At 53.1% G+C, this 24,322-nt stretch overlaps 1 protein-coding gene across 1 annotated transcript in view; it reads left to right on the top strand.

Moving 5' to 3' along the window:
* The first annotated feature begins 18,768 nt into the window (after window positions 1-18,768).
* SOX13 (SRY-box transcription factor 13) overlaps window positions 18,769-24,322 on the top strand; it is a 34,106-nt gene continuing 28,552 nt past the window's right edge. Inside the window, exon 1 of the mRNA XM_023730320.1 lies at window positions 18,769-18,928. Within this exon, the coding sequence (XP_023586088.1) occupies window positions 18,807-18,928 (122 nt within the window). The 5' untranslated portion in view covers window positions 18,769-18,806. The remainder of the gene's footprint in view (window positions 18,929-24,322) is intronic.

Genomic DNA, 24,322 nt, shown 5'->3' with positions numbered 1-24,322 from the left:
GAGAATCAAGAGCACATAGTTGGTATTCAAAGCTATGGGAATGGATAAAGTTTCACCTAGGGAGAGACAGAGAGAGGAAAAGGGTGCAGATGGAGCCCACCTGGAGACAAAGGTGGAGGAGGAATAATAAATGGAGGAGGCTAAGAAAGAGCAACCAGTGAGGTCAGGGGAAATTCAGGAGAGGGTGGAGTCAAGGAAGCGAGTGTTTCAAGTGGACGGGTGGGTATTACTGGAAAACAGTCTAATAGTGTAGAAAGAATCTTCAGGGTCAGATAACGTTCTCCCACCACTTACTGGCCATGACTTTGACCTCTGAAATGGGGATACTGATACCAATCTCACAGAGTTGGTATAACGTACAAATAGATATTGCCTATGAAAATAGCATACTGCTTAAGATACAGCAGACAGATACTTTTAAAAAAGATATATTAATTTGATGGCAGTGATTGGGAAGAGTAGACACCAATGAAGTGAGATGTGGTGGATGGCGTGATGTTGGAGAGAAGGCCCTCTTCCCACCTCTCTGCTCTCCCTCTGCCAATCTGCCATGGCTAAGGACAATTACAGAGAGGGACAAACAATGAAGTTGCCCTCACTGAAGCTGATTGGGGCCAGAGAAAAACAACCAGGCATATGGAAAGTAGAGACTAGGAAGAGGAAAGGCTTGGTGGCATCTGTGTAACTTTTTCACGGTCTCTGAAATAGCTTCATCCAGAGTCATTGAAAAGCCAGACCCTAAAGGGCTAAAGTTGATTTCTCCCACCCCCTCACTCCTACCAGATTTCTGTCCCTCCTACTCCTAGCTTAGCTCAGGCCTGCATCATTTTCCTCTTGGTCACTGCCATTGTTTGGTCACTGCACTTCCTGCCTCCACCTCTCATCAAAGGCCCTGCTTAGAATCCCTCAGTGGCTCTCCATTTTCTTTAATCAACTAATGTTCAACAAGTATTTATTAAGAGCCTTCTCTTTGCCAAGCCCTGGCTAGGCACAAGGGAGGCAACAATGAACCAGAGAGACACATCCCTGCCCTCATGGAGATTATAGTTCAGTGGGGCAGACAGACAAATGGTTACCATATGATCTACCATGGTGGTGGTGGGGGGGGTGGTTCTGGAGAACATGGCTGGGGAACCTGGTATCTAAAAGGCTCCTGGAAGAGTTGATATCCAGGCTGAGAACTAAAAGATGAATTAAAAGAGTTGGCCAGGCAAGAGGGTGAGAAAATAAGGAAATCCAAGGCCCTTAGAAAGCTTTATGAGGGCATCCAGTGTGAGGTGACCCCCACTACTTCTCCAGCTTCACTGATCATCACCTGCTGACATGACATGACACGCTGGTCACCTACAGTCCAATTACAGTTATTTGCAGGTCCACAATTGCCACTCCTCCCACAGATCCTCCTAAGACCCAGTTCAGATGACGCCTCGCTGAAGAAGACTGATTTCCGTCCCCATATCCTAGTGCCTTTGGTGGTCTCCAGCGCCATGGGCTTGCCCTATCTTAGGGCTCTCCCACTTCACTGCAATTATGTGTTCATCCATCTGTTTCCTTCACAAAATGGGAAACCAGAAAGGGCAGGGGCATCTGGGTGTCCCTAGCACCCAGCTGGGCCAGGCATATTGTAAGCATTTAATAAATACACTGAATTAAAGGAATCCACCCCCTACAGAACCAGGCAGCAGAAAATAAAGGACTTGTTTTAGAAAGGACAAAATGACAGGGCTGGGGAGTGATCCCAGACGTTAATTAGGAAGCTGTCTAGCTGCCAGTGGAATCAGGTTCCTAAGGGAGGTTCCGAACTGGGGTTTTTAAAAACCCCAAATCAAGGCTGTCTGTCCGGAGGGATTAGGAGTCTGGACCTGGACGGATAACTCCTTAGATTTTGCTCTAGAGAGCGAGGGTTCTCTATAGCAACTCTCACACCTGGGCAGTGGGAGCGAATCCACCTTCTTTCTTCTACTCTCGCTACCCCTTCTCTCCACCCTCACCCACCCCCGCCGACCGGGAACTTCGGTTCTCCCCTTTCCAACAGAGGTTTCCAGCTGTTGGATGCCTGGTTGGACCCGGCTGCAGGGAGGAGGAGGGAACTCTCGGTCCCTCCCTCCTCCTACATCTCCCCACCCTCCCTCGCTCCCTCCCTCCTCCTCCTCCCCCTGCCCACTCTCTATCTCCCTCCCTCTTTCTCCTCGGAGGCTGTCGAACCGCCGCGGAGCTGCGAGCTGCGAGCGCCCAGCTGCCAGTCCCGACTCGGAACTGAACTGTGAGCGCTGGTCCTGGAGCTCGGGCCCCGGAGCCGCGAGCCGGCGTCTGAGCCCGGGGAGCAGCGGTCAGCTTCGGGGGCGCTGAGTCCGAACCCAGCCGAGGCGCTGAGCGCGGAGCCGGAGATCCCGGCGGGCCGGCGCCGCGTCCGGGCGAGTCCGGTAGCAGGACCGCGGCAGGCAGGGAGACGGCCGCAAGCAGAGGGCAGAGGGCAGAGTGCAGAGAGCGGCCTGGCTCGGCTGAGGGCGCCGCCCGGCCGGAACCCGAGCTCGCTGCCCGGGACGGCATTCCTTGTGCAGCGCGGACCCAAGGTGGCCACCAGTCCGAGGCGACTCGGCGGCCGACGGCGGGGGGCGTGCCCCCTCCCAGCCCAGCAGCCACAGCCCTGCCTGGCCGCCGGCTGCGCCGCCGGGGCATGTGAGCGGGAAGCCCAGGCTGCCAGCGCTGAGGACCCGGACCGAGGAGGAGGAAGAGCGCGGAGCTGCGAGCCCCGAGCCTGGCGCCTGGCTGAGTAGTAAGTGCGCCCCCGCCGCGCCCCGAGCGCACCGCAACACCCCTCTCCCTAGCCCTCCGAAGTTTGACACTCGCGCTCCCACGTTTCTGGGGTCACGCCGGCTCTCTTCTCGTGAGTTTCCATCCTCCGCAAAGTTTTCGACAAACAGGCCCCTACCTCCCCCAACAACACCGGCTGGTAGCGGCTTCTCGCGGGCTGACCCGGGTCCTTGTGCAGAAGGGTGGCAGCCTGGTAAGGCCGTGGGCGGTTGTGTGTGTCTGCGTCTGTGTGCACACACGCGAGCCGAGCTTGGAGTGACCCCCCTCCCCCGCTCCTCGCAGACCAGCTAGGGGCACCAGGTCTTTCTCACTAGCCTATCTGTGCTCCCAGTTCAAGGATTTCCCAGCAGGGAGCCGTGGCGACGTGTGCGCGCCGCGTGTGGGGCTCTGGTGCCTGGGACGAGACGCATATTCCCCCTCACCGATTGTGTCGGGTGCCAGGGGCCAGTCATGCACCCCTTTCCGACCGTTCCAGGTTGGTTCCCCAGCGGACCAGCCGGGCGCTGCATCCTGTTTGTTTTCTGCTCCGGCTGCTCCTGTTCCACCCCCGCCCCCCAGCTTTCTTCTTACCACCCCCACCTCCCGCCCTGGGATATCTGAGGTGAACCTTTCGATCCCTATTTCACTACAAAAGCAAAGCGCGTTCGGGGCTAGGGAGATGGGCGGTGGGGGGGGGGGAGGTAATCGCTGTGTTCCCAGCGGCTCGCCATTGTTTTCCCACCCCGCGCGTTCCGTACGTAAACACCACACACACACAAACACGCACACGCACGCATGCACACACACATACACGCATACACACGCACACGTCGGCTCGGGCTGCTTCGAGTCCCCAGACGCGAAGGGCTGGTCCGGGGGATTCTCCCGGCTATCCGCCTGGCTCTGCCAGACTGGAGGGGCTCCATTACTTAACTGGAGCTGCGGAGGACAAGAGACGTGGGGGTTGCCTCAGAGTCCCGGGCGGGGCCGCGAGCTGTGCCTGGGCGGGGAGTGAATTTTGAACTTCAGCCCTGGATCTTTCCGGGAGGACCCCGAGCGCACGAGCAGCGGCTCCCGCCCTGGAGGGCCGACGGCAGCTGCAAGGACTCCGCCAGCGCTCTTGGCAGCCACCTCCGTGACAGGCGCTAGGAGGAAGCCGGGGAGTTTTCCTGGGAAGTTTGCTTTGACTCTGTGGGAATTTCCGGGCAGGGCGCCTCGGTGCTGGCGCTGGTGAAGGGTCTGGCAAAAGACAGCCAGAGAAGATGCTGCTGTGCTGGGCGAGGTTTCCAGAAACCCTGATTTCCACTATGCTTCCTTTGGAAGTGGCGCGCAAGATACTGGGATTCAGCACATTTTGGTCCTAATTCCCCACCGATGAGTTGCGTGAGTTTGGGCGAGTATCTTTAGACTTTCCCTTCTGCGAAATGGGCAAAGTTATGCACACCTCGTTTGCGCTGGCATGTACTGATGGGTTGAGGGATACTGATTTGGAAGGCATGAATTCAGCAGCGGTAAGGACCCACTTACTTGGATCAGGGAGAGCCAAGTGTAGCCTAGTGGTTAAGAACCAGGTGTCTGGAGTTACATCCTAAGTGCTGCTAGTGGGCAATTTCACTTAACCTCTCTGTGCCTCAGTTTTCTCATCTGTAAAATGGGGTTAGTGTGGACAGTACCTGAGCCCTGGTGGCACAGTGGTTAAAGCGTTCCACTGCTAACAACAGAAAAAATCAGTGATTTAAAACCACTAGCGGCTAAGCGGGAGAAAGATGTGGCAGTCTGCTTCCGTAAAGATGACAGCCTTGGAAACTCTATGGGATCTATGAGTTGGAATTGACTCTACGGCTGTGGGTTTGGTTTTGGGTTTATGGGCAGTACCTGCCTCATGGGGTTGTCTTGGGGATTAAAAGGCTTAATAATAGAATAGTGCCTGGCATATAGTGAGTGCTGGATAAATGCTACCTGTTATTGTCACTATTACTTAACTGGCCTTGTACAGAGCCCAGAACAGCACTCTGTGATTGTGTTTGCTTAATAAATTATAATAATTTCCCATTTCTGGGAAGGAGAAGCCTGTTTAAATTCCATGATACTAGATGTGACCCCACACTTCTTCCACCCTCTCCTGATTCCAGCCCCTCAGATCAGATTTATCCTCCCTACTCCTTCCTGAGTTTCATTTTATGAGTCTTTTATTTTTTCTGTTTCCTTTCTTACTTTCCTCCCTCCCCTCACAGTTTTAGTGAAAGGCACTTCATTCCCTCCTTTTCCTCATTCTTAAAAATCAATCTTGGCCCAACTGCAGTGTTCTCTCAGTGGAAATCTGGCCCTGACAAGGAAGTATCTCCTTTTGGAAGGGCCTGAGTGTCCCCTGAGCAGCCAGGGCATGGGCTGCTGGCTCAGGATTGGATGTGCTTTTATGTCTCTGGGGCTGCTGTGAATTTCCGGAGAGACGGAGCCAGGTGTCGAGCGGGAGCCCAGGTGGCGGGAGCCCAGGTGTCGGGGGGCCCCAGGGAAGAGTTGGGTGCCGGGGCCGGGGCTGTCCCTGGCGGGGCCGTGTTCTCTGTGGCCGGCTGTGTCGCCTGCTGCTGGGCACACTTGGGAACCTGGACTATCCCAGCTGCCTGGGCAGACAGGATGTGGGATTTTGGATAAGTGAGGGACCGCAGTTTCACATCCAAATTTCCACTCGTCGGTGGAGGATTTTCTAGGAATTTGGGCTTGTTCTTGTCTAGTTCTGGGCTCTGCAAACAGGTAGCACAGGTAAGAGGTGAGCGGGGCGACAGGGAGGAAGGGCAGGCTGGTGCTGCCTAACCACACCACTGGGGACAGCAGGCTCCTGTCTCTCCTTTCTCTGACCCCTAACTCCCACCCTGTGCAGGGGGAGGATGGCCAGAGGGCTGGTTCTTGGTGTTTGGAGATTCTGCAAGTGGGCAGTTTTGAGTGATGAGAACCAGCATTGCAGTCACCCCCATTTATTTCTTCCACAGAAATGTTTGAACACCTATTATTGTGCTAGGCAGGGGAGTTCCAGGGGTGAACAAGACAAGTAACATCCTTGCCTTCAGGGAGACTTCCTTCTAGTGAGGGGAGACAGGCAATAAATAACTTAAAAATAAGTAACCAAGACAATGTCAGATCGTAATACTTGATGTGAAAGAATACAATAGGGTGATGAGATAGAGGGTATGGGGGGGGGGGTGGCAGGCGGGGGTGGCCCTAGATGGAGAGGCCAGGGAAGGACACCCCGGAGAGATGACAGCTCAGCCTAGACCTGAGGAAAGAAGGAGATTCCAGGCAGAGGGAACAGGAAATGAAAATCTCTCAGGCTAGACAAGGTGTACGACAGCAACGGGGCTGCAAGGCAGTGAGCTGGAACGGGTGAGACTGTAGAAACCGGAGGCAGTCCACAGCCTGGTCACGCGGGTCTCATAAGGGCTGGTTAGGAGCCTGGGCTTTATTGCCAGGGTGGTGGGAAGCCATTGCAGGGTTTTAAGCAGGGGGTGACATGATCCGATTTATGATTTTAGAAGATTATTTGGTACACAAGAGTGGTGATCATAGTTACCTCAGGGAAGGGGGACTGGCAGCTGCAGGATGAGATAGAGGAAAGAATGTTTTTCTCTGTAGATTCTTTTGTCCTTTCTGAATTTAGTACCATGTACATGTATTAACTATACCAAATCAACAATAACAACAAAGCCTAGTTAAAGAAGATAGCTTATAATCTGGAAAATGTGTATAATAAAAAGTCATAAAAAAAGAAAAAAAACAATAAAAAACTATATACACCCTCTCCTCACTTATCAACGTGGTTAGATTCCAAAGACCAGGTCCTTATGCGAAATTGGTGTTATGCAAAAAATGGAGGATGACTACATCAGATCACAAAATGGAAGATGACTACATCATTACATAACTGCCAGATTACATCGTTACACAACTGCCAAATTACATCATCACACAACTGCCAAACCACTGAGAATCACGGGCTAGCCAAGTTGACACACAGCCTTAACCATCAAAGCTAGCACCTCAGCGTTCAATACTGCAGAGGTACATTGTTAATGCGCAAAACAGTCATCTAATAGATTTTTTTACTATTGTCGTAAATGCAACATGTCGGATAAAGAGATAGTGAGGAGAAGGTGTAGTGTGATATCAATTTTGTAAAGTTAATTATGTAAGTATATTTATACACAAGCTGTCACATACACATACAAACAGAGAAGACGGGGAGGATACAGCAAACTGTTTACAGAGGTTAACTCTGGATACTGGACCTATGGGTGATGTTTATTTCCTTCTTTATCTTCTCTTGACTTTTTCCAGTTCCTACGATGGTCATGAATTACTTTTATTAGGGAAAAAAATGTTGTAAAATACAGAAATTTTTCAGCTGCTAAGTGAGAAGAGCTTAAAAGGGAAGAGAGAAGGGAAGCAGAGAGGCTAGTTAGGCAGATTCAGAACTGAGGAGAGTGGAGAGGATGAATTGGATAGGTGGGCGAGAATAGGACGTGGTCATACAATATCAGTTAATATATACTATGATCTTTCCCAGAGAGGGCTTTCCACCCCCAACTCAGATTTTGTGATCAGGAGTGCTGGGGCCAGTACTGGTCAAGGATGATTTCCATCGCTGTCCTAGCTTTGGCAATGCTTCAGTTTCCACCTACACCCTTTGTCCCTATCTTTCCTCCTGGTGGGGAGAACCCATCCCCAACATTTTGCTCCTTTGATAATTAGCAAGATTCAGGGGCAACACGATGAACACATGAGAACTAAGAGAGCCCAGAGAGACAGTTGGTTGTCACATAACGTTTTGAAGCCTCCCTTTTCTTGTCTCTGAAGTGGGACACTAACTGTGACAATACCTACCTCTTGAAAGTGTTGGGAGGCTCAAATGTGATCGTGTGGCAGCAGTGCTCAGTGATGAATGGTAAATGCTCTGCGGTTTGCTGTGGTCAGACAAGTTTTTGCTTGAGCTGGGCCCTGTTCCAGGACATCTAGGCATTCCTGCCCTTGAGGGGCTGTCACTCGATTCTGCGAGGCTTTTCTCCACACTGGGATGCTTTCAGGTTGGTCCTGGTTAGGCAGCTCCCTGGGTAGGTCTCCAGGAAGCTGATGCCCCTGGAAGAAGTGGAATTCAAATGCAGCTGTACCCGCACGCCCCTTCCCCCAGCCATATTCAGGGGTGAAGCCGACTGTTTGAAAAGGGCTCTGTGCTGGGAAGGCCCAGCCAGGCACACAGTAAACCGTGCTTTGAATGGGAGTTATTTTTGTGCTCAGTGTTTGTTTAAGAGGGCTTGCTCCTGCCTGAACTCGCTGCAATCCTTGCTCTTTGCTAGTCTCCTTCCTGGAACCCGGACGTGCTAGCCAGGGAGGCTGTCACTGTCCTCTCCACAAGCAGGAAGGCATGCCCCTGGTGGTGGTCTTTGTTTGGATGACCCCCGTTTTGACTGCCCTTTCCTTGGCCCTCCTTACATCTCTTTGGAAGACTTGATAAGGAGATTCCCGTCAGGCCAGCTCAGCAGGGCCACCTCCACCCTCTGCCAGCTTCTTTGCTCATAGGCGACTGTTCCTTTTAAACATGCAAATACTTTCTCTGAGTAGCAGTCATGTAGTTATTGTTGTTGTTAGCTGTCTTTGAGTCACCCTGACTCATGCACAATGGAACGAAACACTGCCTGGTCCTGTGCCATCCCCATGATTGGCTGCGATTGGATCGTTGGGATCCATAGAGTTTTCATTGGCTGATTTTTGGAAGTCTGTTGCCAGGCTTTTCTTCCTAGTCCTTGTTAGTCTGGAAGCTCTCTGAAATGTGTTCAGCGTCATAGGAGCCCTCAAGCCTCCAGTGACAGATGAGTGGTGGCTACACATGAGGTGCCTTGGCTGAAAATTGAACCTAGGGCTCCTGCCTGGAAGGCAAGAGTTCTACCACTGAACCACCAATGTCCCCAGTGATATGGTAGTTCCGCCAAGAGTATGGTGGGGTGTTCGGTTCAATTCAGCTAGGTAACTGTGAGAACCTATCATACTCTCTGGACCTAGCCCAAAGACACATGAGACAGTTCCTGCTCAGAAGCCTCATGATGGATGGTGCAGGCCTATGAGTGAGCAGAGGGGCCTCGGAAGAGCCTCTCTAGGAAAAGTCCCTCCCGTGTGGCCCAGGCCCACACCATAGGATCTCGCCACTCTCTATGCTATTCCAGGAGGGGGGACTAGCAAAGGGTGTGACTGGAAGCCCTCCATGCTTTAGGAAGACTCCTCTGTTCCTGCCCTGTGGTCCCTCTGCACACTCCTAGGCGGAGCAGATAGTGGTGTCAGGGAGCATCTGAATGGACCCAGAGATGGAGCAGTGGCCACGGGCAGGCCTCCTCTGAGCGGCCGGCCGAGAGGTGAGGAGAAGGTCCTGGGGTTTCCCCTGCCTGCACCCAAGGTCATCCATGGGCGACTCCAAGGCCGTGCATGTGCTGTGTGTGTGCACATTTCAGAGCATAAGTGTGCACGGACAAGCTGGGGGAGGAGCAGGAGATTCCAGCGGGGGTATTTTTTGGGGAGAGGGGTGTGTATGGGGTAGCAGGGGAGAGGAAGGAAAAAGCGGGAACAGTATCTCTAGCTGCTACCCGTTTTCCTTAGTAGCAGTCACTACCCAGGCCCTTGCCTTCACTCTAGGAAGCCTGATACGTCATAGAAGCTGGGATTCATTTCCCTCGATACTAACAGCATTCACGCCTCTCTCCCAGCAATGCCCTTAGCATTTAAATGGCCTTGGCACTAAGCCCCATAAGTAGCCCATGGGATTGGAGTAAGGTTGAGAGGAGGGGTATTAGTGTTACCCCCCACATTGTCCCACTGTGTCTTCTAGGGGCACCTCCAAGGTAGGGTTTCAGGGTTTCAGCTTGAGGAGAGGAGAAGAGGATCGAGGCCACCTTAGACTGGGCAGGAACACTCCTGGCTTTCTTCCCGATGGTGATTTTGGTCTGTAATCCCTGCCAGGCCTGGAACTCCCTGGGGGATCCACCCCAGAGGAGGCCAGACTGTTCTCCTCCCCATGCCTTACCTCCCCCAGTCCCCACCCCCTGCTTGACTCAGAATGGAATGTGCAGCCTGTGGAACAGGATGGGGTGAGAACTAGCTCCCAGAGGGCCTTGGTCCTGGCCCCCTCCCCATGCCCTCTGCAAGGAGAGTGGGAGCCTTGGGGTTGGGCCCAGCTCCTTGGCATGGCCAGCAGTGCCCACTGCCAATCCCATGGCCCTGGCTGAGTTGGGGCAGAGGTGGGTGCCTTGGGGGTTCCGATCTGGCTATTAAAGGAGCAGCCAGCGTGGGATATGGATGTGGAGGAGATTTCTGTAAGTCCAGGGTGAGGGCAGGTGGTGACTTAGAGGCAGGGGCACAGCAGGCAGAGCAGACTCTTCCCAGACCCCAGCAGCTCGGGGTGGCCTACCCTCGACCAGCCTCCTTTGGCAACTATGGCTCGTTTTTACTTTCTCACGTATGTGGTTCTGTAGTCTCTGAGAGTGGTACAACAATGTATGTTACTTTTGTAATCAGAATTAAGTCTTTAAAACTGTATCTAGAATTGTCAGACAGTGAAGCAGAAGACGTGATCTGTTTTTTCCAGGGAATACTGAGCAAAGCCTGATCAGCACTAGAAGAGCAGGCAGAGAGCTATGGGGGGGCTAATTGGGGGGCTATTTGAAGAGGCCGGTAGAATGGACCAGCACCCTTTCACACTGATGGGCGGGTCCGTGGCCTTCATGGCGAGCTCTGGGCTGGGCTGGTGGCCAAGGATTTGGCCCGCGAGGGCTCCTGCTTTGACCCTGGTACCTGGTTAAGCTGGCTGCACTGACTCAAAAGGACCTGTGCGCCCCACAAGTGAGAGTAAGGGAGTGCTCTGCCTCAGCGCCTGTGGGGTGTGAGCTCTTGAAAACCTCTCCCGCTTTCTGCCCTATTGAAGGAGCCTGAAGTCATTTAACCATCCCTGTGAGCCTTTGGTTCCGGGCATGCTCTTTGGGGGGTGGGGTAGGGTGGGGAAGGAAGGAGGAATAAAAGGCTCCTGGGGAGGGGCTGGAAGGAAGCCGGTGTGCAGGTACAACAGGGCTCTCAAGGCAGGTGGGGTGATGGGAGCAGGGCATGAATAGGGAGCTGTTGAAAGCTGAAGGGAGTGGCCCCTCCAGCCCCTGCTATTTCTCTGGCTTGCCCGGCTCACCTTCTCTTGGCTGGTGAAGAGGATGTGTGTGTGTGTGTGTGTGTGTGTGTGTGTGTGTGTGTGTGTGTGCAGGGGCCCTACAGCTCTGGAGAAGGAGGTCATTCCCTCTGGCCCCTTGGGGACCAGGCAGTGTCTGTGAGAGCTTGAGGGAGGCAGCGAGGTCATTAGGCCAATGCGAAGAAAGAAAGCAGAGAGTGGACCCGGAGGAAGGAGGATAAGAAGGAGAGACAGAACAGAGGACAGGCAGAGGGAGCCCCTCCTGATCCTTTTCCCTGCGCTTCAGCCCTTCCGGAACACAAGATGCCCAACAGTCTTGGCGGGCGGCGGGGGTGGGGGGCTGTGGGTAGTCACACCCTTCCCTCCCTCCCTTTCCTCTCTGTAACCCAGTGTCCTCCTACTATGTCATGGTGAGTGTGGAACCTCAGCCACCCCTCTCACTCAGGCGCGGGTGAAGTGGGGGAGTCTGGCCAGCGTGAGGGGCTGGAAGAAAGAGAGTGGGTAGAGAAAGAACTAATGGTAGGGTCAAGTGGGGTTCCCTAGCTGAGGCTGGTGGGGCAGGGTGGGGGAGCCCTCTCCTAGCTGGGAAAAGGGGTCAGCCTTCACTCACAGATACCCTAGCCAGGAAACTCCCCAGGGACCTGAGCAGGAAGCAAGGTCAGAGAACAGAGGAGGGGGGCCTCTGTCAAATCTTGCCTGGGGTGGGGGTGGGTAGTAGGAGGGCTTTCTTTCTGGATTCTGAGGGAGCCAAGGGATCAACCTGACTGCTATCTGCCAAAACTGTTGTAACAAGTATGCAGGTCTAGGTGAGTGGGGCTCCTAAAGTGTCTCTACAACTGTACATGATGCCCTGTTGGAACTGGCTCAAAGCATCAGGGACCTATGGTTTTCATAATGTAGTTCTCCCTCTCTTCTACCAGCTCTGCCTGGCCTTGGATCCATACTCCTCAACATGGCACCCCCAATTTGGGGGTGAATTTTGTTCTTTGCTATCCCTTTCAGGGCATTAATTGATTTCGAGCTTGGGGAACCAGAATTGAGGGAAAGGCTTGTGTGTGGGTGTGTGTGTGCTTGGCAGTTTGGAGAGGGTCTGTGCAGTTGGACCGCCACCACCCTCTGTTGAGTCCGAGTCCTTTTTGGATAACTGACCGCAGGTCATGCTTCCTGAGTTGAGATTGCTTGGTTTAGGAGCTCTGAGGGGGGGCTCTTACCTCACCCAACATTAAGCCCTCTCCCAGGTCCCTTTGCTGGTGTCTTCTTTCTGTTGTTGCCTTCGTCTCTCCCTCTCCCATCATCAAAATCCATCCTTTGTCATTCGGTGCCCTGCTCTTTGTCTCTGAGGAGACAATTGGCTAATCAGATTTACCAACCTAGGTTCATGTGCTGGTGGCAAATGGACAGGTAATTCCAGAAGCCCATTAGTCTTCTTACCAGCTGGGGGACCTTCTTAATCCGAGGAGTGACTCTGAAAGTGGGAACTGGGGGAGGAGGGTGATGGCTGTTTGGCCTGTGGGATTCACTCCATCCGCCCCAGGGCTGTGCAGTGCCACGCTGGGGTAAAGGCAAGGAGAGCGTCGCAGCCTTTACAGAGCACACTGTTTTCAGGAAGATGAACAGAAGTACGTAACTGATAGCAATACTGACAAATATGAGGGCAGGGAAGTGTAAGTCAGGGGGCTTCAGGAGCACCCCAGAGGGTACCCTAACCAGACTTGGGCCATCAGGGAAGGCTCCCTGTAAGACATGGAAGACCTCAAGGATGAGAGGAGGTGGCTTGTCAAGAGCAAGTCAGAGAGAAGAGCAGATTGTAGGGACAGATCCCTCCTTGTCTCCCAGGGGCCCCACCCAGGTCTCCAAGGGCGTGTTGGATGGTCCTGCCCCTCCCTAAGGCTCCCGGGGGCCTCATGACTTTAGGGGGAGGTGGTGGTGAGTATTCGAAGACAAGGTGTGAGTATCAGAGTTGTGTGTACAGCCTGGGGGGTGGGCTGAGGAATGCACTGATGCCTGAGGCTTGGTGCTGAGGTTCAAGCAGGACATGGGCACGGTGTGGGGGTGTGGCCCAAGCTGTTGAGGAACTGGAACCCCAAGCCTCCCTCAGACAGCTGCAGGGGTACAGAATTGCTAGGCCAACTGCAAATTAGCTAGGCTGGCGTTAAATGCCTTTGCTGTGTCTCTCCTCCCCTCCCATCCCTCCCTGCCCTCCTGAAATCAACAACTGTGTCAACAGCAGGGTGATTGTGCTTGGCCGGCAGCCTCTGGGGCTGCCAGGACTGGGCAGGTGCTGGCAGGGTTGCCGGAGCCCCATGCTGGGAGCAGGCTGGGTCGGGCTGCGAGGCTGCAGGATAAACAAGGCCGCACACAGGCTCAGTCTGGAGGGAGGCCACAGGCAGCAGGAGGGTGAACAGGTGTCTCAGGAGCTCTGCAGACACAAAGGGCCTCTTGTCTCCTCCTCCCTGGGCCCAGGGAGCAGCCTCCTCTCTTCCCTCCCCTCAAGCCCAGCCCGAGCCCAGTGACCAGATCAGCCAGAGGGTGCTGGGAATGAGGGAAGGGCAGGTCCTGTCCTCCAGACGCCCCCTTCCTCTTGATACTTGTTTTTCTTGCTTGAGACTGAGGCAAACCAGTCCACTTGGGGGTCAGGCATACTAGCCCCAAAGGCTGGAGACCTGCCTCTGAACAAACCCCCTGGAAGCCAGGAGCCCCCTGCAGGTCTCAGTCTACCCACTGGAAAGACAGCAAGATCATTTACCCCTGCCAGGGCACCCAAGCAAGAAATGCGCTAGAGACAGGAAAAGCACCCGGAGCTTTGTGGAAGAAGTGATGAATGTCAGGAGGGCTGTCTGGAGTGATGGAAGGTGGGACGAGAAGTGGGAAGGCCTGGGAGTGTGGGATTCCGGGTGAATTTGAGGCTGAAGGTGCCTGGGGTGCAGCAACACCCTTCTCCCTGCTTACCTAGAACAAACTTTTATTGAGCACCCACCTTCTGCCAGGCACGCACACGGGCCTGGGGCTGCAAGGAAAAATAATACAGTCCCAGTACAGGCAGGTGGGCCCTGGAGCCAGACTGCCTGTGTGATCTCAGATAAGTAGCTTAACCTCTCTGGGTCTCAGTTTCCTCACCTGTAAAATGGGGGTGATAATAATAGTACCTGCCTCGTGGAACCATTGTGAGGACTCATTGAGTAGATGTAAAACAACACCTGGCCTACAGCAAGGGCTATGCGAGAGAAAGCCATTGTGTTATCTCTGTCCCTGAGAGAGTATCAAGGGTTCAGATCTAGCCAGAGCCTGAGAAGTAGACAGGTAAACAAATAATCTGCAATCCAGTCAAGTACTAGAGACCAGTGATGTGCCAGGGCTCTGGATGCCCTGGAGGAACAGTCAACTCGTCTAGGATTTTTGGGGAGGGAGACAGCCTTTGAGCTGGGCTTTGACTGAGGAGTAGGAGTTTGCTGGTCAAGAATGTGGGCAGGACACCACGTGAGCCCGGGCAGGGAGGTGTGAAAGCACACGTCTGTGTCTGAGGTACAGCTTTGTGAGTGCCACGGCTGGAGCGTGACCTGGATGAGGCTGTGGAGGACGCTGCATGGCGTGTGAAGGAGTTTGGTACTTCCCAGCTCACGGTCGGTTACTGCAGGATCAGGTGCCAATTTTAGTCATCGCTCAGTGTATTGCTTCCCTCCCTCCTCCTCTTGCCACTACATTATGAATAACTCAGCCTCACTAACAGGTTTTAGAGTCAGGAAGTTCTGGATTTGAGTCATCTGGATTTTGAATCTTGCTTTTGAGCGATTTTCTTTATCCATAAAATGGGGCGATGGCATCTCTCCTGTGGCAGGGTTATTGGGAAGACTAGAGGAAAGGAGTGCCGAGCGCCGGACGTATAGCAAGTGCACAGTGAACGGTATCTGTTACGATTACTCGCTGTGTGATCTTGCCTGTGCCGCAAAACCTCTCTGGGCCTCAGTCTGTAACATGGAGACAATGATCTGTCTCCTTCCCTCCATGATTTTTGAAGACGTGATGGGCCAGACTGCCTTTGAGTAGGTAAGTCAGGCTCAGGAGGCTCAGGACCGCTGGCCTAATACAGAAGGGCCGGAGGTTAGCCTTCCCTGGGCACTGGCCGGGTCCTGCTGGAGTGAAGTGGCTGCAGCCCTGGGTTCCAGGACCCCTTCCTGGGGCCGCCAGTTTGCTGTTCTCTGCGTGTCAGGCAATGGGGCATCCTCTCCTGCCTTTCCCTCTGGGGTTAAGCTCTTCAGGAGGCCTGTACCATCTTTCCTGACTGCTCTGCAGGTGTTTGAGGGGCCCATCGGGCAGCTGGGCCAGTGGGCCCCGGAGGAGATCAAGGCCCTGGTCTAGCTTCTGCTGCTGACTGGGTGTTCCCTCAGCCTGCTACTTAACCTCTTGGAACCTCACTTTTCCCATCTGCAACTTGGGAGGGACTTTTTTTTTTTCTCCTTAAATAGCTTTATTAAAATATAATTCATATACTATACAACTCACCCACTTAAAGTATACAATTCAGTGGTTTTTAGTATATTCACAGGTACGTGCAACCATTAGCACAGTCAATTTTAGAACATTTTCATCACCTCAAGAAGAAACCCCATATCCCCCATATCCTTTAGCTGTCACCCCCCTTATCCTGCCATCCCTCCCAGCTCTAAGCAACCACGAATCTACTTTCTGTCTCTATGGATTTACCTATTCTGGACACTTCATATAAATGAAATCATATAATATTTGTCGTTTTGTGTCTGGCTGCTTTCATTTAGCATAGAGTTTTCAAGGTTCATCCATGTCATAGCAAGTATCAGGATTTCATCTCTTTTTACAGCCAAGTAATCCTCCATGGTATGTGTATACTGTATTTTGTTTATCCATTTGTCCCCTGATGGACATTGGGGTTGTTTCCACTGTTCGGCAATTGTGAACAATGCTGCAGTGAACATTCATGTATAAGTTTCTGTGTGGGCATATGTTTTCATTTCTCTTAGATATCCGCCTAGGAGTGGAACTGCTGGGTCATATGGTAACTCTATGGTTAATGGTTTGAGGAACTGCCAGACTGTTTTCCACAGTGGCTGCACCATTTTACAATCCCACCAGCAGTGTATGAGGGTCCCAATGTCTCCACATCCTTGCCAGCACTTTTTATCTGGAAGAACTGTTTTTATTTTTCCTGGGATGACATGAGAATGCTGTGTTGCTGTGGAAATAGAGTCAAATGATATTGATGGCAGTTGCTCTGGGAATTTCGCTGCAGCTTCAAAATCCTGATGTGGAGTCAGACTCTTTGCCACAGTCCCCACATCTGCTTTTGTGGCACCCTCCCTGGTGTGCTTCTGTGAGACTGATCTCGGGAGCCTCACAAAACCTTGTGAGTTAGGAAAGGCAGAGAGTGTATCGATAGGGAGGTAGGTAGACAGGTAGACAGACAGATAGATAGATAGCTGTTGTCAACTCCAATTCATGGCAACCCTGTGTACAACAGAACAAAATGTTGCCTGATCCTGTGTCACCCTCAACAATCACTGGCATGTTCAAGTCCATCGTTGCTGCTATTATGTCAATTCACCTCAACAAGGATCTCCCTCGCCCTTGATGGCCCTCTGCTTCACCAGACATAATGTCCTCCAGCAATTGATCCCTCTTGATAACGTGTCCAAAGCAAGGGAGTTGGACAATGTTCGGTTCTGATCCATAAGGTTTTCATTGGCTCGTTTTTAGAAGTAGACAGCTAGCCCTTTCATCCTAGTCTGTCTTAGTCTGTAAGCCCTGCTGAAACTTGTCCACCATGGGTGACCCTGCTGGTATTTGAAATACCAGTGGCATAGCTTCCAAGATCACAGCAACACGCAAGCCACCACAGTACGACAAACGGACAGACGAGTGGTAGAGAGAGTATGTAATTCTCCCATTTTGCAGATGAGGAAAATGAGATCCGGAGATGTGGACTCATGTAAGTGGTGGGGCTCCAAAAGAGCCACACTGACCCGTGTTCCCAGCTGTGCATCTGCAGGGGAATGAGGCTGGTCCACGCGGCCTTTCAACCCCTGTGCAGAACAAGTGAAAACCACTTTGGGATGTTGCCATATAGTCCCCTGGCCCCTTGCCCTGGCATCTTGCCACGACCTTGTGGAACTGGTGATAGGAAGGGCTTAGGGGTGTCGAGGAATGCCTGCAGCCCACTGGATCTTCTGACAGCCATGGGAAGCTCATCCCGAGAGCAGACCTGGATGGCAGCACTGGACGGGTGTTTGCCTTGGCGGAGGCCACCGTTCTCCTCCTCTTCCCTCACCTTGGCTGTGCCCTGAGTGGGTCTTGCCTCATTTCTCTTCCTCCCCTGCAGTCAACACTTCTCAGGCGGCCGCTAGGGGACCTTGAGGTGAAGCGAGGCTAAGGAGAGGAGTTGGTGCCAAGGGGGTTGCTGGGAGATGGGGCTGGGGTCATATAGCTTCCTGTTAGCTCTGGGAACTGCCCCAATAACAGGGAGAGGCAGAAAGAGCAGCAATGATGCCTGGATTTTTCCGGGGGCCATGTCCATATTTACATAAGCGATTAGCATATAAGCAATACACTGAACACAATTTTATAATCTATCCTCAGGCGCATTCAGTTTTACCTTTTACTATTGTTCGTCCCGAAGATGGCCGCTTCTGGCTGTGTGCTCTTGTCTGTGCCTCCTCACTCCCATCCCACTCCCCACCCCCACCCGTCTCCCGGTCAGTCAGCTTGGGGTCGTCCCTGCCATTGATTCTGCTTCCCTGGTGTTAGTGCAGAGGGCTGGGCCCGCCCCCACCACTACTGCCCCTGCCTCCACTGCTCTTTAGCTGCTGCCTCCACTGCTCTTTAGCCGGAAAACACAGGCCCAGACTCCCCCAGCCCAGCCCAGGGGCCACCTCCTGACTGCGAACAAGGACCAGGGTGCTTCACGCACAGTTCACAGTGCCTGGTGCTTAGCAGGTGCTCAGTAAATGTGTGCGTAAAGGCAAGGGAGAGGCAGAAGGGGCTTTGGAGAACAAAGATGTCCCACGCATGAGTTTCTGGGGGCCTGGCTCTTATGCCCAGGAAGGAAGGGGCTGGTGAGGAGAAGAGAGCCCCTGGGGCCCTGGGGGTGGGAGGGGCTAATCTCCTTCTCCGTGATGGTGGCTCCTCTTCTTGGGCTTGCAGGAAACAGAGTTGAGGATGAGAGGGACAGAAGGGAAGGGCCAGCCTTCTAGTCTTTTGCTTTTCAGGTGGAGAATCTGTTATTAGCAATTTATTATATCCGGGTCTCCTCAGTCAAGCACATTCTGTTCTCTAACGTTGGGGGAAGACTCTTGGCGACCGTGGCAAGAGGCCGGCTAGGAAAGGACGGGTAGCCACATCATGGCCTCTGCTAGGTGCTTTCTTAGCATGGGGCCAGCTTGCACCCAGCCCTGTGCAGGCAGACTCCCTCTGGGTGGCGTGGCATCCCCTCCCACACTAACCCCCAGGCCTTGGGTTTCCAATTTCTGTGAAATGGGGCCAGGGCAGTGATGCTCGGAATGAATGGTAGAGTTTGTCAGATGGCAGGGCCTGGGAAGACCCCTCAGGGAAACAGAGAGCAGCTAGCTGTGTGTGAGAGGACCCTGGGAGAGGCGGGCAGATGAGATGACCACCCTGTGGAAAGAATGGTGCATAAGAAAAACAACCCGCTTTCTGCAAAAGTGCTGAGCTGGTGGAATTTAGCTTCACAGCTGTGAGATCTGGGTGGCAGATAGAGCTCAGATAGGTGGTTACCTGGCTGTGTGTGTGCAGGCTGCTGTCTGGGGGGTCCTGGGAGAGAATGGAGACGGTGGGGGCAGCACACGTGGTGCCCCCTCCACCAAGCCGGCCTCCATACTTCCGTGGGCTCATCACCGGCCCCCGTTCCTGGAGGCAAGTCCCCTTCCTCCATCTACCCTTCACGTAAGTCCGTCTCATTCCTCTTTTCCCCCCATTCTCCTCCGTCTCTTTGACTTTGACTAAAAGTAGCTACATCAGCCCCTTGTCAAGGGGTCAGCGTCCCCCAGAGGGCCATGGTGCCAAAGGGCAGGAACCTGGAGGACCTTTTCAGGGTCAGGAGATGTTGGCATCTGAACTGTGGGGGCTCTGCCCATGGCTGGGCCTCTGGAGGGAGCCTAAGCTGCTTTGGGGAGAGCGAACCACCCAAATGGTTGATTCCTTGCACCCCAACCACGTCTTTGAGCTCGGTGTTGCTGGGTGGTTGTTGAGAAGCAGATTCATTGAAAGGATGAGAAGGGTCAGCTTTTTTTGGACTCTGGGAAGGGCCAGAGCAGAGAATGTGTATGTTGGGCAGTGAGAGAGAAGGGTGTTAGGTGGTGAGAATGGGCCTGGTTTCCAGCTGTGATATTTGGACCATTATTTTATTATTGTCTTCCACACACAGTTGACGGCCCCTAATCGTGCGGCTGGTTACTTGTCCCCAGTTCTCTTGGTGACATCCGCCTCCCCAGTGAGCTCAAGGCTCTTGCCAGGGGCTCAGGGAAGAATGAACGCTGAAGCTGGACTCATATGGGAAAGTGTGTATTAGCTTGCACTCTGGGCCTGGCACTGAGTTCTGGGTTCCATTAGCAACTCTCTATGTTTGTAGGGCACCCTGTGCCAGGCTCGGTAAGGAACAACAATGACCCTGCTGGGTCGGCTTGTGGGGTCCCCTCACTTAAGGGATGGTATTAGCTTAGATTGCAAAATGAGGCCGAGTCCACCAAGGACCAGAAGTGCCTTGAATGCAGGCCAGGGAGCCAGGACTCTGTTGACAATGGGGAACAGAGAATGTCTCAGAGATTTTTCAGAATGGATGGCTCACTGACTCAGGCCGAGACTTCTCTCTTATTGTTCTGTGAAACACTCCAACAGAACGCTGGTCTTTTCCTCTCTGTTCAAAGACATTTTTGCTGCCTTCAAATTGTGCTGAAACTGCCTGGTAATCGAGAGAGATTCCCTTCCCTGCCTGGGCTATGGACTCCTCGAGTGTGGGGGCCAAGCTGGCAGCCCCGGGGATGTTCCTTTGCTCTGTCTGCTGCAGCCCGTGCCGCCTGCCCCACAGCTTTGGCCCACGGGTGCCCAGGTGAGCGAGTGTGGCCGATCTTCCCTGGAGATGCAGGAATATAGGCTTCCCGTCGGGGCAAGCTCATGCTGCTCAGGATGGAGGAGCATTCATCTCTAGATGTCTTTTTAAAGGGCACTCGTTTGATATATTTTTAAATAAATGAGGCACTCAGGGAATGGATAAGCTTTACCAAGCTGTCCTTACGTGGCAAAAGGCATTGGGTGAGGCCTGGAGACCAGACCAGACCCTGCCCTCAGGGAAGCACCCATCGGTCTGGGAGGTTAGACGGAATCAGGGAAACAGAGCTGTGTTGTGGGAACAAAGCTCCTTTCAGCCGAGTTGGCCTGGGCGCCAGGACTGTCGGCTGGAGAAATTCTTTTCTCCTTAGCCTTGGGTTGGGAGACAGGATTCAGGGTGGAGTCAGACTGACCGGGGTTTGAGTCCTGGCTCTGCTGCTTCTGAGTCAGGTGACTTCTGGCTAATACCAGAACTTTCTTAAACACTAGGTTTCTCACCTATACCGTGGGGAAATAATAACGGCTACCTCACAAAGTTAAAAGGATTCCGTAAAGTGATGTATATATATTACAACACTTACTACAGGGCCTGGAGTATAGAAGCTTCCAGTAAGTGGAAGCTGGTATTAATATCGTTGCCATTGTGGTTGTTATTGTTGAGGGTTGTGCTGGGTTGGGGAGGAGGGAGCCGCCAGGCCTCAGTGAGGGCAGCTCTCCCAGGGCCTCTCTGGATGTGGGGGGCAGCCCTTCCCTGGGGTCATGAGCATGGCCTCTGTAGGATCTGGGCAAGGGGCAGACCTTGTGTGCTATGACACCTCCCTCAGCCTCTCACATGTTCCTCCTTTAAGATGCAAAACACAGATGTGCTGTGTGGCACTGGCCAAGTTACTTAGCCTCTCTGTGCTTCAGTTTCCTCTACTAGTTACTGCCTCACAGCATGTTGAGAGGATCAGATAAAAAGGATTACATGAGAAAAGGGTTTACAACAATGTCTGGCGCGTGGGAATCTTATGCAGGCGTGAGCTGTTATTCTGTCATTGGAGTGACCTGCTCACTCGGAAAGAAATGAGGGTGAGAGCTGCTGCCGCGAGCGTTCCAGAAGCTTGGAGAAGGGGTAGGGGTGTGCGATAGAGGGGACTGAGGTGTGCCCCAATGGGTGGACCTAGCCATGCGGTCCTGGGGAGTAGCCCAGAGAGGGGAAGAATGTTTCTCCCAGACTAGCTGCAGGCGGGGTGTTGCCAGGTGGAACAAACAACAGCCTGGCCTTTTCTCCTCTCTACCCTAAACTGGATGCTAAGGGGGACGGTTCCGCACCAAGTACAGTCTAGTTTAGTAAAACCGATTACTTTCACATCTAGTCAGGATTGCTTTGAGACATGAAACCACCACGTTCAAAACCCAACCACTGCTAACTGTTAGTAGGTAAACAGCCTTTCACTAACCTTTGGACTTTGGGTGCTCAGGGACGCTGCCTGCAGGAGTCCGGCAGGAAGTGAAGGTAGTGTGGGTGTAGGGTCTGCCTCTGCCTTGACCACTTGACCATGGTGGTGGCTGGCTGTCCCTTCAGCCCCTAGCCCCACAGGACTGAGAGGGTCGCTTGGGGTCTGGAGTGCTGGTGGGAAGTTAACTGCCCCTTCTCAGAGATCCCTGTGGTGTGGTTTAGAGCTTGGAGTCAGGCAAACCTGAAGCAAATTCCACCCCTGAGCTTCAGTTTCCTCGTCTATAAAATGGGTTTTGTCGCTGCAGAAAATATCTGTGCCGAGCTCAGCTTGTTGTGATTGCTCAATAAATGGCAGGTCCTGTTATTATCTTGCTGCTGAGGAGCTTGCCTATGTGACCCTGATTTGGGCTGCGCGCCGAAAGGTGGAGATCAGGGCCTGGCAGCTTTGGTTCCCACAGCATCAAAGGCCTTAGCACCTTCCCTCACCTATCACTTTATCTCTGGGAGGAGAAGTAATAGTTCATTCCATGTGCAAATGGAAAAACCAAGACCTGGAAGGTTGGATGGTTTGTCCCAGGCCCTACACTGAGCTCAAGGTGTCCAAGCCCCTCACCTGTGTGTGGGGCTTTATAAACCATCAAGCGTGTGAAGTGTATTGACATTTGGAAACAACTGTGCCGAGGCTCCCAGCGATCTGTGTGGTGTGTATCTTGACTCCCAGTTTACAGGTGGGGAGACAGGCTCGGAGAACTTAAGAGTCATGCCCAGGATTGCACACGGAGTTCGTGGCAGAGCTAGGGCTCAAACACCACAGCCCTTCTGCCTGAAAATTCAGTGCTCACATCACTGTGCACTTTGAATTCTAACCCGGGCCTGTCTAGACTCTCTGCCATGATTTTTTCCCTCTACACAGGTAGGTCTGTTAGGGTGGATAGTCAGGAGCCAGGAGGGAGAGGGTTAAATTCTTCCTAAGTGAGCTGGTTTTGAGCTGCTCATCATTGACCCCCATCCCCTGGGTCAGGGCGGCAGGCTATGGGGGAAGGGAAGCAGAGCAGCAAGCTCTGATGGCCCAGTGGGGCCGCGGGAGGGGCGGCCGAGGGAGGGGCTGCAGAGCTCATCTCTCTGCCTCTTTGGACAGTGGCTTTTTTTTTTTTTTTTTTAAATTTCCATAGGAAATCCCTGAAGGGTCTCTTGTGGTGGGCTGTGACCAGCATGACCTATGCTCTTAACCAACTACAGAGCATATGCCGCTCTCATAACACAGGAAACCCTGCGACACACTCTGTGTATCTTGGTCAAGTGGAAACTGCAATAAAAAAAACAACTCACTGCCTCTGAGTCGATTCTGACTCGTAGCGACAGGGTAGAACGGCCCGTAGGGCTTCCAAGGCTGAAATCTTTACGGAAGCAGAGTGCCACATCTTTCTCCCCAGGAGCGGCTGCTGGGTTTGAAACTCTGACCTCTCGGTTAGCAGCTGAGGGCTTAACCACTGCACCGCCAGGGCTCCTTGTTACCAGTTAAGGCATCATTAATAGAAAGTTGAAGCACTGAATGAATCTTAGGGCTGGACAGGACTGTGGGGCCAACCTGTCATTCACTGAGGAGAAATGGATGATTCAGGTGGCCCACAGGAGCCAGTGTCTGTGACGGGAAGTGGATTCCATGCTTTGATGATTATTCCTTGCAGACCGGGAAGGCTGCTCAGCTCCCTCCTCCTCTCTCCAAGTGGCCGCCCCAGCCACTCTTTTAGTGCAGGCCTCCCGTTAGCTTTGACTCACAGACCTTCTGATTTAGAGCTCCACTTTGGACCCTTGTCACCATGTCCTCTCCAGCTGGGAGGACACCAGAAGTAAGCCTTGAGAAAGGCCCGGAGCCACAGAATACCTTGCCCAACATTGTACAGCAAGGTGGGGGCACACCTGTTCTGGAAATCAGGTGTCGGCCTAGTACTTTTCTTGAAACCGCCGCCCTAAGAAGCACATCTGAGGGCAGGATTTCCGGGAAAGCCAAAGAGCTGATTTTAAGGGAAGACTAAATCTCTTCCTCCACCCCTGCCCCCCACTTCCTGTCACCCAGATCCCTTGAACTCCCTGCTGAGGAATCCTAAATACACCTTGTCTCTGGGTTGCAGGTGGAAGCCTTTAATTGGCCCTGGAGGCAAGGGAGGCACTGAGGGGAAGGCCTTCTAGCCAGTGGGGCAGGTCTGGCACTGTCTGGCTCTGGCCTTTTCTAGACACTTCAATTAGTGACATCAATTAGGGCTCTGCAAGCTCGGGGTTCTCCAAAGGCAGCTGCTCTGCCGCTCTGCTGTGCTCCCAGACGCCTGTTCTGACAGCAGTCACCCGTCTGTGAGGCTGTGTTTATGGGCTCACCTCTGCCTGTCTGGGAGATTAAAGGTGCCCTGGAAGTGTCACTTATTAGCAGTTTCTTGTTCTCCATCTTATTCAGGGGAAATCAGTGCAGAGCCATGCTCTCCCCATTGCAGAAGTGATCAGGCCTTGGGCCAGGGTTTTTGACCCCTGGCCACAGCACCCATCCTCCATCCTATACCTCCTATGCTATTTTACCCCAGCCCATCCAGAGGAGGCAGGCGAGAGCTTCTGCCACTTTGCTGTGTCCACTCAGTCACTGTCAGGGCCCCTTCCTTCCCACCTGCAACAGGCAGAATGGCTGTGACCCAGCAGAGGTTCCGGGAGGGTGGATGATATTGGGGATGAGAAGGAAATTTCAGTATTATGAGATTTAAAGAGTTGAACCATTTCAGCTCTTCATGGGGCATTGGGTAGAGTAA

The sequence above is a fragment of the Trichechus manatus genome, unplaced genomic scaffold (assembly GCF_000243295.1).
Source record: "Trichechus manatus latirostris isolate Lorelei unplaced genomic scaffold, TriManLat1.0 scaffold00035, whole genome shotgun sequence".
In the NCBI taxonomy this organism is placed as follows: Eukaryota; Metazoa; Chordata; class Mammalia; order Sirenia; family Trichechidae; genus Trichechus; species Trichechus manatus.
Note: the sequence above shows the minus strand (reverse complement) of the source record. Positions and strands in the feature narration are given on the sequence as shown.